The sequence below is a fragment of the Hippoglossus stenolepis genome, chromosome 22, assembly GCF_022539355.2.
Source record: "Hippoglossus stenolepis isolate QCI-W04-F060 chromosome 22, HSTE1.2, whole genome shotgun sequence".
NCBI lineage: Eukaryota > Metazoa > Chordata > Actinopteri > Pleuronectiformes > Pleuronectidae > Hippoglossus > Hippoglossus stenolepis.
The window spans coordinates 14,107,162-14,123,678 of NC_061504.1; the positions used below are offsets into that span (position 1 = coordinate 14,107,162).

The window sequence follows — 16,517 nt, forward strand, 5'->3', positions numbered from 1 at the left end:
TTACCATCTGATAGACCGTCAAATAAAAAGATCTATTTCCTGAACCACAGCTGTTTTTTGGACAAATCTCTGTTTAATCCCATCAGCAGCTAAAGCAGATGCAAATCTTTAAATCTTAATCGCTCAAGAACATATAGAATAAAGTAAATAACTTCCTCGAAGGAACTTCACTTATAGCAAATGTTTCTCAAACATAAGCAAATGATGTATTGAGGGACTATTTGTGGCGGCAGATTTAGTGTCCTGGTGAGTATTTAAAGCTTCTGCAGGATAGTGTGTGTGGGATCGACTCAAAATAAACTACAGTCCCTGTGTTCGTCCTGCTACTGACTACAATACAACAACTTTTTCAAAAGATATTATTATCCAGTATCGTTATGGCGACCTATTCTTTGTGACTTGTGGTATTATTTCCAGGCTGGGTGGGGCTCCAGATGGGACTCTGCACCATTATTATTATTATTATTATTATTATTATTATTATTATTATTAAACAGAAGCAGGTGATGAGGGAGGAGACTGGGAAATCAGGTGGTGGGATATAAAGGGAAAAGGTGTCGTCATGGGCAAAGGTCGGACTGACTGATGTCATATTCTCCGATAATCCCGCGCTGCCCTCAGATGATGTTCAACATGTCTGGAGCATCTTTGGATTTCTTTTATAAGAGAAAAGTTTGAGATGATACGAGTGCAGCAATGGCAGATGCCAGATAGCAGCTTAATCCGGGAGGAGGGCTGTCCAAGAACAGCAGAGCTTTCCGACTTGGCAAAGAAATACTGGGGAGATGCCTGGGCGGCGGTCGTATGGCCTATACTTAGAAGCCGTCATAAACCTTGACATTGACATGTGTATCTCACATGAAAAGAGGGTTTTATTGTGAATTATGTCATCCAAGTGGCTACTTTGGGCCTAATTAATCTTTTAACACATCCAGCTCAAGCGACAAAGCAAGTGCGTCCCCTGTTAAGGTCGTGGGGATTAACCAGAGGCTGAAAGCTGCTGGATTTACAAGCAACAAGACCGGTGTGTTTTTTAGTTTTTAAGGAGGCCTGGTAGGGTCCTTTTCTCCTGTTTTGTATAGTCAGACAAGGATTTTATTTTTATTTTCATATTTAAATTGCAGTCGACCCAATCCGGGGGCCGCATCCTCTGAGGCTGTAATTTGAAGACTGATTGTGTCAAAGCAGCTTGACCAGACCGTCCCGTTTCGAAGGCTCCGTCAAATGAGGCAGACGAACGCATCCTTCCATCCCTGAGAAACAAAGGGTGGCTCCTCAAGGAGGGCTTTATAGTCCATGTACATTCTTATTTTTTCACCAGTATCAATAAAGTAATAATAACAATTAAAGTAAACAAACAACTCAGATAAAATCAGTGAGGGCTTTTTTGTTAGAAGTGCGTTTTGAGGACGGACTCTCACGATGGCACTGACTCCGCTCGCCTAATTTCCAATACCCCGACCACTGAAGAATGTTAATGGTCTCGACGTGGAGGAGAACTCAAAACATGCACAATTAATTCTTCAGACAAGCCATCGGGACAGTCGAGGCGAGGCACAGCTCTATTTCCAGTCCATACTGTCTGTGAGCAGGAATGCAGCCTTTTTTCTTTTTTTTTTAAAACTGACGTCAGAAACGTATCATCATCATCACTCAGTCAAAACACGTGAAAAGAGCTTTGTCGCTGAATCTCCAAAATAAAATCTACACTCCAGCATGATGCATGTGGTGTGAAGTGGAAGCTTTTAATCAAGAGCTCACTCTCTCCTTAAAAAGCCTGTTTTCATCCCTCAGTTGGGACTATGTGGCCTTTCTCTGTAACCAGACCCCTGTGGCCTGAGTTAGCCCATTTATAACTTAGAGTGGGCTCCAGCAGTAAATACTGGGCTTAGGGAAGCATCATGTGGGTCCACTACAAAGAGCGCAAAACCATTTGGTATTGGAGAGTTCACATCACAGAGGCGGTTTAACCATGAGGTCACACAGGGGGGGGAATATAGCCGAGGCCGTGAGATGGACGACACTGACACCCTCTGGTTTCCAACAGCCGTCAAACATGACAGAGGAGGACACACATGGTCATTGGGACTCTTCTCTCTCAGGGGGAGAATGAGGTCTTGCTGTTACAGTTAAATACAAAATGCAAAGTTTAATACGGCTCAGGAAAATGTGTACCAGTCTATCTGTCTATCTGTCTGTCTATCTATTTATCTATCTATCTATCTATCTATCTATCTATCTATCTATCTATCTATCCATCTGTCTGTCTGTCTGTCTGTCTTTCACCAAACTATTGAATTCACCAACTTTAACAAAAGTAACTTTAAACCGTGACAGTAAAGTAAAACATCTTTTCTTTTATTTATTTCATTTTATTTATTTACAGAAACTGTGAGGAAAACAGAGCAATGTAGATGAAAAGTGGTTTGAAATCAAAGTTTAGGAAGACATATAAAAAAGAGCACATTTAGAGTTTTATACGAGATGATCCGAGCGATACAAAATCTTGTGGACATCACACATCTCCTCGGCGACACCTCTGCAGTAACATCAGGGTGTCCAGGCTGAACTGGTAGGTGAGCTTCTTCTTCACCTTGAAGATCTCTCCGGACCGGGCGTAGTTCCTGAGGGCCCGGGACATCTTCTGGTACGTCATGGGCCTCTTGTTGCCCTTCCTCTGGCCCCACAGCACCGCTACCTGGTTCTTGTTCTTGGAGGAGAACCGGAAGACGCCGGCAGCCGCTGGCACCCAGGACACGCAGTGGGCCATGCTGGGATCCTCCAGCATCTCGAAGAGAAAGTGAAAGAGTCTGATCTTCTTACCTGCAGCCATCAGGAAGTAGGATTTAGGGAATATCACAGCTGCTGTGCCACACCACACCAGTTAGTGCGGTTTACAGTTAATCATTTCCTTAAATACAGCAATTCCCCGAAAATCTCTTCACTGGCGGGATGCCCTTTAGTGGAGACACAGCTGTAAACACTGCGGTTATCTGATAGGTATGTAAAAACAGCTACGGAGCTAAGCCATGCACGGCTCCATTGTTATTTTTCAGTAAAGGGAAGGTCTCTTATTTGCTCTCTTGGTCTTGTTTCCCTCAGGCTACAAGCAGCCGGGGTAATAACAGTATCTATGACCAGAAAAAGCAGAACTCACCACTCCCTGCTGCTGTGGCCGGGCGTTTGGTTGTTTGTCTTGTCGATGCACAGTTTGGCAGTGACCCACCCTCAGGTGGTGCCGCTGCCGTGTTTTGGCCGAGGGCTGGAGGGGCGTCGCGTGCCAGGAACGGCAGAGGTGTAGGTTTGGTGATCTTTGATGGAGGAAATGAAACAGAAAAATGTTCAGTTGAGTTTTGAGTGTCTCATGGAAAACTAGACTGTCACTGAATAGAGCTCATACCTCCGCCAAAGCCCAACAGAAAAAAGAGTGGCCCAAATTAGTCAAGCAGCAGCAGCAGCAACGACTAAATTATAATTAGTAAAAAATACACACACAAATAATAAAAGAAGAAGTAAATCATATAAAAAAGTAATAATTTTCCAGAGACAAGGGTAATTGAAGCAGGGCAGGTTCAGATAAAGAGAAACATAACCTATATAATATATATAATAACACAATAATAACACAGTTCTGTTGCAATCCCCACTCGTTTAGGTGGTTTTACATCTTTTAAGGTCACAGTTCGTCATTTTCTTTGGCAACCAGTCCCCTGAAAAGGTCAGACGGCAATAAAAACATCACATTTCAATGCTCACAGGTGAGTCACAGTACGTCCACAGCTGCTCATACGATGCTTCATCCACAGGTGCACTTCTTTCCTCCGCAGCCTCACTGTGGTGCACCTTGTCCTCTGGAAGAAGCACAAGATAACTCAGAGACTCTTAAAGGATCAAAAAATTAAACTTTGGAGCTTTTCTTCTTACCATTTTCTGCAGAGTTCTGTCGGTAGTACTCCTCCAGGAACTCTAAGATCACCTCCAAATCAGACTGAGCGTCCTGCAAAGAATTCTGATAAAGATAAGTCATCAAAATTCATCTTTGATCAATGCATGAATTGCTGTTGATGCTAACGTCATCCTGTGCAGCGAGTCTGATCTTTACCATCACGGATGAGGTTGAGCTGAACGCGGCAGAGTCCTGACAGTTTGGGAGAATTTCAGAAAACTATGAGGCACTCAAGGACCCGGCCTCTTATTATACCCCCCCACAGGAGCGGTGCCTTTCTGCATAACCACCAGACGCTCTCTACCCTGGGCTCACAGGAACAATGACCAACCATCCCACACAGCCCCGGCACCAGCACCAGTCAACCCATCAACAAAGCCTCCCAGCACTGACCACATCCTCCCCGCTGCAGCAGATAAGACCCGGCCTGGAGGCAGCCGCTGCACAAAACGCTCTTTTCAGGAAAAACACACTTGCTGCCATATTTTTCCTCTCAGGATGTGTCTTAATTCTGTGTTTTGCAGCGCGTCTGTTGTAATATTTCACCCGAATGGAGAAAGTGCCAAACCTTTCAACACAGTTGTTGTGTTTTTAGTGTGATAAAGTGTGTTTTTGGGGACAAAAGTATGATTGAAATTAGTTTTTAGTCAAGTCAGTAAAATCAAGCACATGGGAGAAAACACAGATTGATTTATTGATCATATTGAAATAGTCCAACAAATTGTGAAAAAAAAGGAAAGTTGATCTCATTACATTATAAATACAACAAGTATAAAATCTTTATCAAGAAAATCATAAATATATACATGTCATTCAACACAATACTTATTACTAGATGCTGCTGTAACAACAGGAACCGTAAGTAAATTATATTACATGTAAATCGTTATTATGATCAACTACAATCACTAATACCATTTTGAACATTTTGGAAATGTATTGGAAACGGCCTTGATTCGAAAATATATGTAAAATTAAATATATCTATGAAATGATTTGTATTTATTATATTGTAAGTGGTCCTGACTGTGTAAAAAAAAATGACGACAGACTGAAAATAGAAATTTGTCTTAATGTTGAATGATGAAGCTGTAGAAGGGTTTTCAATTATATTTTTCTAGATGTCATATCCTTCAGCAAGACACAATATTATATAAAAATAAACCTTAAATATAGTAACAGTGGCAGCATCAGCTACATGCAGATATAAATGTATTTAGCAAATTTAATGTAGTCTCGTGAAACGGTTTGTAAGGTATCTTACAGAATGGGTCCCACTGAACTTTGGATCAGGGGGCGAATCCAGGAGTATCTTTGACATTTTCACCAATTTCCCAGGGAACAATTTATGTATCATAGATGGAAAACAGTTACATTTAGGGAACTGATATCTATGAGTATGTGTAATTTGAAGGTTGGGCCTTTTCTGAGCTTTTTTTTATAGTTTCTTTTTTTTTTTTGTAATAAAGCATCCTCCTCCTCCTCAGAGTTTGGTTGTGCTGTGTGAGGTGAAGCTGGCGGCCAGATCGTAGTCCTCCTGCATTTGGTAGTGGCTGTACCAGCTGTGCCAGTCCACCGCCGAGGGGCTGTAGTAGCTCTGTTCGCCCGGGCTCGGCTGCTGCTGGCCGTGGGCCTCCTCCTGTGCAGGGTGACAGGGCAGACGCAGGGGCCCCTGAGTGGAGCCCAGCTTGTGCAGGATGTCTGGGTTGAACTGGTAGGTGAGCTTGCGGCGCACTTTGATGATCTCACCCGTGCGGCTGTAGTTTCTCAGAGCTCGGGCCATCTTCTGGTAGGTCATGGTCTTCCGGTTGCCCTTTCGCTGGCCCCAGCACTCGGCCAGCTTCTCCTTGTTCTTGGAGATGAAGTGGAAAGTGCCGCTGCCGCTGTCCGTCCACTGGATGGAGTCGCCCATGTTGGGGTCGTTCAGGGCTTCATGGAGGTATTCATAAAGTCTGAGCTTCTTACGACCTGAGGACACGGAATCAGTCTAATTTTACTCTTGAGGAAATAAGAAAAATTACAATAAACGTGTCAGTAAATTGCTGATGTGTGACGCTCACCTTTCCTCTGTGGTGGTACGATGGAGTAGAACTGAGGGGATTCAGTTGGTATGGAGTGACCCAGCGAGACGTCAGGGATGACCTGAGGCCAGGACTGCTGCTGGGAGACAAAACAGTCAAGTAAAACCTCTGAATATTTGTGCGTCCACACATAGTTTTTTCATTCCTGTTGTGTGAGCACGACTTACAGCTGTGTCGCTCCAGTCGTAGACGGGAGCCGGTGCGTCAGGCGGGTGTGTGACCACGCAGCAGGAGATATGACACTGAGTGCCCAGAGTCTCGTAATGTGGATACTCTGAAAAGAGATAAATGTCATAAATTAAAACATGAACACAAATCAAATATAAATCAATGAATCAAAAAGAGGGAACATTTTAGGTTTTTAAACACAAAAATACTGCACAGAAAATCTACAAATATAATAAATTGTAGAATAAAAGATATATTTCTATTGCCGTGTATTTTAGCAGTAAATCCCGCTCAATTTTACTGAGAGTTTTTGTTTGCTGTACCTGAATCGTAATATGAATTATTCGAATGCTGTTGAATCACGTCGATTGCATCCTGGAAGTGTTGGTTGATGTCGCTGTCCAAGGACGTCTAGAAACACACCAAAAATCCATTAAGCAATAACACAAATAAAAATGAATATATGAACTTGTAAAGGACAAAAGTTCAAAATCATATTTGTCCTCTGATTATCTGAAGGATAAAAACCATCAGCCTAACAACTCACCATCTTAAACGTCGGAGTATTTCCTTCCGTCGAGGCCATAGTGCGAGTGCAGCTCTGCAGCTTTTGGACGGCTACATATATGTGCCCCAGACCTCCAGTACCTGTTTACCAGTCATCCAGGTGAGCAGGTTGAGAGGCTGGTCAATTTAAATATGTTCACGTCACCGAGCGATGCAGCCGAACACTTCTTCTTTTTTGGGAAGGACAGATATGATCTGACTCCCGAGCATCATCTCTCACAGCGGAGATTACAATCTACAAACAACAAGCACTTCTTTTATTGTTCACTCGAACCAGGAATACCACCAATTCTCTGTCTGACCGGGGAATTTGCATAGCAGGCGAGATACAGTATGTATCTAACACACGTCCACGATGAGTGCTCTTCAGTTATGCACTGTCCAATAAGTTCAAATATAAAACCTCTAGAGTTTCTGTGAATTCCCCTCAGTGGCCCCTTTGTTTTCTGGCAATAAACATCAAATGTAGAGAAGAATATTTGCACAACATGAGCCTGAGCTCCTACTGGACACAAACAACGGGTAACTGGTAAACCATAAATCATGAATTATCTTCATTGCTAATATCTATATAAATAATAACGTTTATTTGGGTAGCACCATAAACAGATGAAGGCAAATTTGAAGATCACACAGCAATAAAAGAAAACTTTATATTAAATTCGTTGACTTTAATTCCTTTTTTAAATGCTTTTTGGTCTTTCAATTAAAATACGTGTCAAGTTCATTTATTCATTTGTGAATATTTTGGAAGGTGATTGAATATTATAATTCATTTCTTCCATTAAATTGCACAACATTTGAAAAAACAAAGTTAAAACTACTAACATATTGAATACAAACTAAAAACCATTGAACACATCTGCATTCTTCATAAACCTCTTCAATAAAACTGATCCTCTACCTTCTTTTAAAATTATTTTTTATCATTTCATTTAATATTTATTTCATTATAATCACAGTATTTTATAAACCTAATGTTTAATCATGTTTTTGTTTTTATTTCATTGATTTAATGATGCTCTTCTTACAATAGGCTCACGGAATCATTATCAAATCTCTCTATCTTAAATACGATTAATGACTATTTGCATTTTCAATTGGCCACGTTGAGCTCCTGATAAATGTCCTTGTAAAGGTTAATGGTTAATACTGTTAAACGCAGCCTTTGTGTTTGTCCCTCCCCCCATTCAAATAAACAGAGGCTTTTTGAGAAGTGCATTTATCTCAGGCGTGCAGTTTTAAATATCAACTGACTTGCTCCTGAAGTTCCCCTTTCGGTCCCGTTAAAGAGTGGCGGCGCGGTCAGGCCCTGAATCCTGAGCTGGAAACCTCACGGAGACTAAGAAAGTGGAGATGCACAGATTATATCGACACATCCCACTGTCACGTGACAGCGTTTCTCAGACCACTTGGTTTTGATGTGATTTGATTTGTGCCATTTGAAATTTCACTCATTTTAAAATTGTTTTTCTTGCTTTTTAGCTTTAAAGCAAAGGGGAGAAAAACAGTCAAGAAAACAAACAGCTGTCATAGTAAATTACCTGCATGTGTGTGTATGTGGGCAAGCATGCAAATGTGTGTGTGCGTGTGTGTGTGTGTGTGTGTGTGTGTGTGTGTGTGTGTGTGTGTGTGTGTGTGTGTGTGTGTGTGTTTCCTGCCTGTGCAGCACGCTGATAAAAACAAAGAACCACAAACCTGGTGCTTTTCTCGCTCTCTCTCTCTCTCTCCACTCAGGGGGACATTTCCGAAATGAAAGATGGCAGCGTGTTGGTGTGGCGCTGCAGCTGAGGCCTGACAGCTGTGAGCCGCCGTCCCACGCTCTTCCAACAAAGTTGTTTCCAGTAGTTGTAGGTTTTTATAAAGAATTAGATAAGAAATCATAAAAGCATAAAACTGTACGGATTGACTGTTCTGTTCCATAATCTTTTCCATCCTCTATTCATTTCTATTCTTTTCTCCTCAGGTCTACTCGTTTTTATTTTTGCTCTATTATGTTGTGTTCAGTTCCATTACAAAATGTAATGTTGAATGTTCTATTATATTATGTTCTATTATATTCTATTATATTCTATTCTGTTCTATTCAACTTCATTCTATTCTGCTTGATTCCACTCCGTCCTCTACTCTATTCTGTTCTGTTGTGATCTATTCATTTTGTTCTGCTCTAATTCATTGTTCTCTATTCTATTCTGTTCTACTTTAATATGCTGCATTCTATTCTTATATATTGTGTTTACTTCAATTAAATGGGTTCAGCTCATTTTGCTCTGTTCTATAACGTTTTCCTCGATTTTATTCGACTTTATTATCACACACTGGGCACATGTCTCTACTTCTCTCAGACGACATAAATTAGATTAAATGAATCAAACGGGCAACAGACTGTTTTACCTTTAAAAGATTGAAGACATCGAGAAAGTAATAAAACATAAATTAAATTAAATCCAGAGCAAGTCATGGAACTGTCTTTAACCTTCAAATCATTTATACCGCCTGCTGCTCATCGTCTCAAATCTCAGCCCCTCACATGTCTTCACTTGCTGCGTAGCTTCATTTCTTTCTGTGTTTTTTTATTTCTGATATGTTTTAGATGAACATTTATTACCTTAGATCATGTAAGACAACTTCCTCATATATAGTTTTTATGCTTAAAGTCCTGGATTGTGTGGTTAACATAGTTTCCTCTTTCTTCTCCTTTTTGTGTCTATTGTCCTCGCGCAGATGAATGAAGGTGAATTGTCTGATTTGAATTGAATACGAAAAAAATATTCTCTTTGACACATTCACTGACATTAATTTAATATTTGACACAATTAAAGGATCATTTGACCTCATTCTGACATGAAATAACAACATTAAATCACCATTTGCTGTAGTATAATGCTTTTATGGCTGTTATCTGGATATTAAAATGATGAGGGTGACAGTAAATCACCAGTAAATGTGCGGTTAGGTTTGCTCAGGTGGGTGTGTTGAGCGTGAGGGAGTAGGTTGGGGAAAAAGACACACACACACACAGATGAATGTTTATCTGTGAAGGGTACCACCTTCAGTATATGTTCTGGTCTGGTGCAGGCACACGCTGCAGCTTTATCTTTCCAAACAAAGAAGCACTTTCCTTCCCCTTCTCAATTCAATAGCTGCGTGCTTGTTGACACCGATGTGGGAACAGCCGCACAGTCGAGCCCATTGTTCTTCTTTATTTACTGTCACTAGATGAAAATCAAGAAGTGTCAAAGCCACTGTGTGTAATTCGTCTATCAGGCCGAGTGCTGTGTGACCGCAGGATTATCATCTTTATGGGTCGGCTCGTGCTCGTGTCCTGGTTGAGAGGATTGGAAAAACACTGATGGACATGGTTGGTCGAGTCGGTGCAGACTCTGTCTTTGTGCTACAATTAACATGCTTTTATTTCACTTTGAAGCATTTTTCCATAACACACTTATTTAGCTTTTATATTCACAGCTAAACACTTTATTCTTTCGCATAGTAAATAAAATGTCATGCATGTTTTTCTCCAGTTCGTCTCATTTGGCTCTTAAAGCTTCAAAAGTTAAATCATATATAGTTTTCACGTTTAACTTAGACCTATTCTCCCTTTTTAAGCTAAAGTGAGTTAATTAATTAATGTAAAATTGTATTTTCTGGTTTTCATGAAGGATTTATCTGTTGTTTCTTGAAAAGAATATTCCAAAATATGCAAATACTACTACTACTACTATACTTCTTCTACTGCAACTACTACTAATAATTATTATTACTATTATCCAATAATAAAAGCAATGAGATCGTAGACATGTGCCTAAAAAAGTCCAACTTTTGATGCCTCATATTTTTAGTGCTTCTGGTTAAATGTGATAAGGACGTGCTGTTGCCCTGAGGTTAACATTGGTCTCACTGTAATGATGCTGACTGACCAGTAGGTGACAGGACAGAGTATCAAACCAACAGTCGGCTTCAGTCCACTGTAAGAAGCAAAATTTATGCTCAACAAAACATGTTTTTTTGTGTGTTTTTGTTTTCTTATTGATTCTCCTGATGCAGGGAGGTCAAAGGTCGGGGCTCATATCACGTGAGCAGGAAGTGGTTTCTTGCTCCACAGCTCCGTGAGGCTGCGCTGGTGCTTCAGCTTCTGTTGAGACACTAGATTATCATCCCAGTGGCTGTTGGCGTAAACAGGTCGACTGCTTATTGGATTATCCCATGGCACAGCTGGATGACGCTGAGCTCAACTGGGGCAACATTTAAACCAGTTTCAGTTTGGCCACAATCACTGAATTTAATACCGCAACACTTTTTCCACATTTTCATGGTTTTATCAGAGAATAATTCATGGATCTTGAAAAAATTAAAAGAGTAAATCAGGAATATTGATTATTACTGATTTCTATAGTGTGTCCAGTTGGCTGCAGCTTGACTGAACCGACTGTCGGGCCTTGGCGGAGCAGTCGAATCTTCTGAGTGACGTTCTCGTTTGTTTGTTTGTTTGCTTGGTTGTTCGTTTATTTGTCAGCAAGATTACGCAAAAACGACCAAACCAATTTCCTCCACACTTGGCAGAGGCCTGGTCCTGGGAAGAAAGCGTCACATTTTGTTGTGGATGCAGGAATTTCTCTCTACTTTCTTTAACTTTGACGAATAAATGATTTAGAACCCAAATTATTTATCTAAATTATTTATTTGTCAAAAAAAGGAAGTGGTCTGATCCCATAAAATGTAGGTAATAAGACAACTTCCTTATTTTATCTTTTATATTTCTACGATAAGAACCACACAATGTGATTGTTCAGGTTTGTTGGGGGGGATGAGATTCTAGTTTACTGAGTTAAATAAACTTATAGTCCAATTTAAATCTACCAATATCCTACCAGTTAACTTGACATATGTTTGGTAGAAGAGGAATTTGTCACTAACTTCTTCCTTCGTGTTGATTTCCGGTGACGTGACGAGCGACACAATCCCACAAAGAAACATCCAAACAAACGTTTCAAGTTTCAGGATTCTTTAAAATTGCAGCTTGTACATGATTTTTTTTTACATTTTACAGGTTTAATTTCCTCTGAGAAAAAAAAAAAAACAGAAACAAAGGCCATGAGCTCTGATGTGAGCTGAGGTAGCACAAAATGAACCTGAAAAATCGAATGTGACTAATAATGACAATACAACGGGTGAAATCCAGAATTCAGAGAGTGAGGCGGAGTAATTGATCGTGAATATATTTAAAAACAGAGCCTGTGGTGAAAGGGTGGGAGGTTTTATTTTCGGCAGTAGGCCACAGCTCCGTACGCCATGACTCCAACAACAGCTACTAAAGCAGCTCCTCCACACAGCAGCTCCGTGGAGCTCAGAGGTTTGGTCTCAGGAGCAGCGGCCTGTGGCTTCTCTGACGCTGCTTCTTTACTTGAATGTTCCTCCTCTTCTGAAAGAGGGATCTGTGAGAATTTTAGTTGCTGGAGATTTTCTACCGGGGGTTCTGCTGCCAGCGGAGAGAGGATAGACGGAGGGTGGAGCCCCTGAAGGGAAAGGAGTTCCTCAACTTCAGAGATTGTGGTTGAAGGGACCGGGGTGGTGGTCGCCGAGGGGGGATCGAGCCTGACGATAGGCAGAGGAGGCAGGGCCATCGGGGGAACCACCTGCCTGAACTCTGCAGGCTTCTTCTCCACACGAGGCTCCTCTGCTGACACCAGGAGCTCCTGAGTTTCTGGAGCCTGGAGGTCCTGCTCCTCCTCCCTGAGCTCCACCAGCTCCCTCTCCCCACCTAAAACACTCAACACACTCGTCTGCAGCTCCTCGTCGTCCTCCTCCTCTTCCTCCGCTCTCCTTGCCCTCTCCTCCACCGCCTCCTCCAGCATCTCGACCTCCTCTCGCTCCAGGTGAACCATGTCGGAGTTGGAGGAGTGGTTCTCCTCTCCGGCCAGAGCCGCCCCGTCGTTGCTGTCGAGGCTCTTGGCGTCCTCGGCGTCCATGTCGCCCATCGTGGACCAGGACTCTGCCAGCAGGCTCTCGCTCTGCCAGGGCCCAACGCTCTCTGAGTGGGTCGGAGGCAGAGCAGCGGGGCTGGGGCTCAAGGAGCTGGCCTCCTCACCTCCTCCATCCCCCCTGCTCCACTCGACTGGGGCCTTTCCCTCCAGAATGACAGCTGAACACTGCAGAGACAAAACAGATCCGTTTTAAATTCCCCTTCCTTTGAAAATCAAGTTCTAAACATGTTAATGACACATTTTGAGTGAAAGAAACAGTCAAGACCATCGCTGAGTATGAAAAATGGATTCAGACTGCCAGGCTTTGTGATGTCACAAACCTCAGAAACCAATCCTGTCCGCTTGTGGGTGGGGCTAAGTAGCTGGAAAAGGCTCTGAAGCTCCGGACCAAACTCCCCTAAGTCCTGCAGTAGTGGAGAGTAACTTCATACATTTGTAGTTTACTTGAGTATTTCCATCTCAGTTCTTTTAGTTTTGCCATGAGTGCAGTTCAGTATCTTGGGGAAGACTGGGAATCGAACTGCCGACCTTCTGGTTGGAGGACAACAAGAATATTTCTTCACATGATGAATTGATATTGTGCAGCACGGCTACACGCTCTCCTGCTCATCAACTTTATTTTCTTACTTGGCTGAGTTCGCGGTGACGTCAGTGACACTGTGACTGGAAAAAGTTGTTCAGGGGCCGCCGTGCAGTACAGTGGCCGTGACTATCTATAGCCTCGACCTGCATATCTTACTATGTTTAGCCACTATATGCATCTCCATCTGTCGCCCACGAGTGGAAGCTATTTCAGAGATTTCACACGCGTGAGAATCCGGCCAACATAAAATGGAAGTGACTTATCCTTCATTACGTCTGAGACATCAAAATTACGTCTGTCCGCCTTTGGTTCGGACCCAAACTTGGATTTTCGCTTAATTTCTAAATTAAAAAATCTCAATTTCTAAATGTACTCAAATAATATCACAGTATAAATGGCTTTTTGAATGAATTCAGTTTGAATGTACCTTAGTTGACCCACTTCACCCTCTTGTCACACGTCTCAGCTTTGATTGCAGAAAGGATTCAACCCCCGCCCCCGTCGGCCCCAGAATAGATTTTCTCAACACTCGCTCGTCTCTCACTAATGTTGTATCAGACCCACAACATATGGTCTGTCTGTGTCTCCTCTGGTTTCACATCATGTCGCCTAACAAGAACAAATCCTTCGACAGGGGCTTGAGTATCCGTTACATTTACACTCAACCCTATTTGTAAGTCCATCCTACACATTAAGAGCTAATGCTGATTAATGTTGTTTCCTGTTTCAGTTTGTAACATTGCTCTGGAAAACAGAAAGATTAAATGCCAGGAATGAGCTTGAAAGAACTGCTGATGTTTCCATGTCTGAGAGAAATTCGATGAATGTAACCTGCAAAAAAGATGCAGGATAAAAGTCTCCTCTAAATTTACATTCACACATGCACGCCTGTGTTTCTGTTGCGTTGCCTCACAGGGGAAAGTAAACTCGCTCCCTGACAGTTGTGTAACAGTTTGGTGCTTTTCATTCAACTCAGCCTTTGGACTCTGAGACGACAACAGCTCGACACAATCACTAAAAATCGTAATAATCTCTGAATTAGTCTTTGAATCAACATTTCCAGCAATTCAACTAAATCAGCTGATTCTTCACTTGGATGGAGTCATTTATTCAACTGAGCAATCCTCATTTTCTAGCTGTACAATTTCAATAGCGTATATGTGCCACCCTGTTTACATATATATATATATTTTCTTCATATTTCCTTGTGTTTATATTGCATGCTCACTTATTTATTGCTTTTACACAAGGTTTCTTATTTTTACTTTCCCCTTTGTTGCTGTAACACGGCAAATTTCTCAATTTTGGGACTAATGAGGGATTATTTGAAATGTAAATATATTTCTATTTTATTCATGATTAATTATGAATTTAAATATATAACCCCCCCCCCCCTGCTAAAGGGTTAGCTCCACCCTGAGTCTCCCAGACATCACTGATTTAATGACCCATTAGCTGCCATGTCATCCTTCTACAGAGACAATATGGCAGATTGCAGTGCCACTCTCGGGTAAAGTTGTCCACACAAACATTTAAAAGCTTTCATACACACACACACACACACACACACACACACACACACACACACACACACTGTCTGGGTCCCTGTCTGCACACAAACCAATCAACCTTTTCTTCTCTGTGATCCTCCTGTATGTACTGGCCTACTTGAGTAATTGGATTGCCATTGATCCCGTCCGAGAGATAACAGACTCATAGTGAACTGAATGATCAGTGTGATTTAGGCAACGCTTTCTGTGCTGCTGTGCGATGAAAACAATTTGATGTCAGACACCACGATTTACAAGAGGTCACCTTTCAATGTCAACGTGGGAGACGAAGACAAACCAGCTCCTCGCGTCTGTGCCTCTGTGCTGCAGAGTGAGATCTTTACCCTTCACCACATCAGTGACCCACAACGACCCCTCTAACCCTGACGTGTTTACATTTGATACACTCATCGCACAAAGGCCTCGAAAAATCAAATCACAGTCTTGATTCTTGCAGCAAAGTGCAATCTTCCTCACTTTTCAGACCTTCCTGTGATTTCAAGCTTTAAAACTTTCTGCAATGTGAACAAAGAGGAATAGTAACGTCCCGGTGTACCTGTGTCCTCCTGGTGCTGTGCTGTGTGAGTCTTTAGATGACGAGCAGAGGCTGGAAATCAAAGTGAGATCCAGACACGAAGCCACGGAATAACAGAGAGGCAGACATGCACACTGGAGCTGGCACAGGAATGACAGGATGGACGAGCTGTTCTGTCGCTCTCTCTCTCTCTCTCTCTCCCTCTCTCTCTCTCTCCCTCCCTCTGTCTCTCCCCCACCCCATTTAAATCCATGACATAACAGTTGGCTGCAGAGGACACAGTTGTGACTTTGCTGTCTGTCCTCAGTGAGAATAAACATGACTAATGGAAGTAAATATTGAAAAATAAATGACAGTTTAACCGTGAAATCAGACTTTGACCTGTGTGTCCATTGTCTGAGGGGTCGACAGGGGTCAGTGGGTGAGCGTCTCGTTCAGGTCAGTCTTCTGAGTTCATTGTTTACGGCTCAAACAGCAGGTTAAACAGTGTGTGCCAGTGACACTGAGTGGAAAATGCATGTCAGACGGGGAGAGGGGCTATTTCTGAAGCTGAACTTTCCACCTTCTAGTTCCCTCTGCTGGCAAGAGGCATGACAAGACAGGGACCTGCGCCAGGAGGCTCCATGTGGTTCACTATCACAGTATAACAACATATACACTCTCAGCTATTTTTAAGCCTCAAGTTAAAGTTTGTCAATTCACTGCATAAAACACAGTCATAATAAAACACTTTCTTTTATATCATATAATAGAAATAATATAGAATAAAAATATGACATTGGACTTACGTTTCATGCCATTAACCATAAAAAGATTACATGCAAAACATATAATAATAATAACAACACATAATAATAATACTAACGTGATATATGGAGTACTTTTCAACACAAAGTACAAAGTACTACACAACAGGAAAACAAATGGTTAAAATACAGAAGGAAGTACATGAATAATAATAATATCATCCCAAGTAAATTAAAGAAAATGCCTGTCATATATTATTATTATATCTATTAATTATAAGAAACGTTGTTCATATATTTTTTTTTCATGGAAAACTAAAACGCAAATAATAAAAGATAATGCAACCTCAATGAAAA

At 41.7% G+C, this 16,517-nt stretch overlaps 3 protein-coding genes across 5 annotated transcripts; all 3 read right to left on the reverse strand.

The window, feature by feature from the left end:
* Positions 1-2,515: 2,515 nt before the first annotated feature.
* On the reverse strand, positions 2,516-4,091 carry spi2 (Spi-2 proto-oncogene). Its single transcript, XM_047338673.1, has 4 exons — positions 3,925-4,091; positions 3,768-3,851; positions 3,243-3,311; positions 2,516-2,823 (listed from the first exon to the last, which is right to left on the reverse strand). The coding sequence occupies exons 1-4, from the start codon at positions 4,025-4,027 to the stop codon at positions 2,516-2,518; spliced, it is 564 nt and encodes a 187-aa protein (XP_047194629.1). The 5' UTR covers positions 4,028-4,091.
* A 525-nt stretch (positions 4,092-4,616) lies between these two features.
* Positions 4,617-6,901, reverse strand: spic (Spi-C transcription factor (Spi-1/PU.1 related)). 2 transcript variants are annotated; one of them, XM_035147551.2, is made up of 5 exons: positions 6,743-6,901; positions 6,519-6,606; positions 6,195-6,301; positions 6,007-6,103; positions 4,617-5,914 (listed from the first exon to the last, which is right to left on the reverse strand). In XM_035147551.2, the coding sequence occupies exons 1-5, from the start codon at positions 6,779-6,781 to the stop codon at positions 5,430-5,432; spliced, it is 816 nt and encodes a 271-aa protein (XP_035003442.1). In that variant the 5' UTR covers positions 6,782-6,901; the 3' UTR covers positions 4,617-5,429. The 2 variants fall into 2 exon arrangements, with proteins under 2 accessions (XP_035003442.1, XP_035003441.1); XM_035147550.2 differs by having other exon boundaries at positions 6,007-6,106; positions 6,743-6,893.
* A 4,849-nt stretch (positions 6,902-11,750) lies between these two features.
* si:ch211-214j24.14 (uncharacterized protein LOC559160 homolog) lies at positions 11,751-15,603 on the reverse strand. Of its 2 annotated transcripts, XM_035146944.2 has the most exons (3): positions 15,436-15,603; positions 13,067-13,150; positions 11,751-12,911 (listed from the first exon to the last, which is right to left on the reverse strand). In XM_035146944.2, exon 3 carries the CDS (start codon positions 12,738-12,740, stop codon positions 12,021-12,023), a length of 720 nt encoding a protein of 239 aa, XP_035002835.1. In that variant the 5' UTR covers positions 12,741-12,911; positions 13,067-13,150; positions 15,436-15,603; the 3' UTR covers positions 11,751-12,020. The 2 variants fall into 2 exon arrangements, with proteins under 2 accessions (XP_035002835.1, XP_035002834.1); XM_035146943.2 differs by lacking the exon at positions 13,067-13,150 and having other exon boundaries at positions 15,436-15,602.
* Between the last annotated feature and the right edge of the window lie 914 nt (positions 15,604-16,517).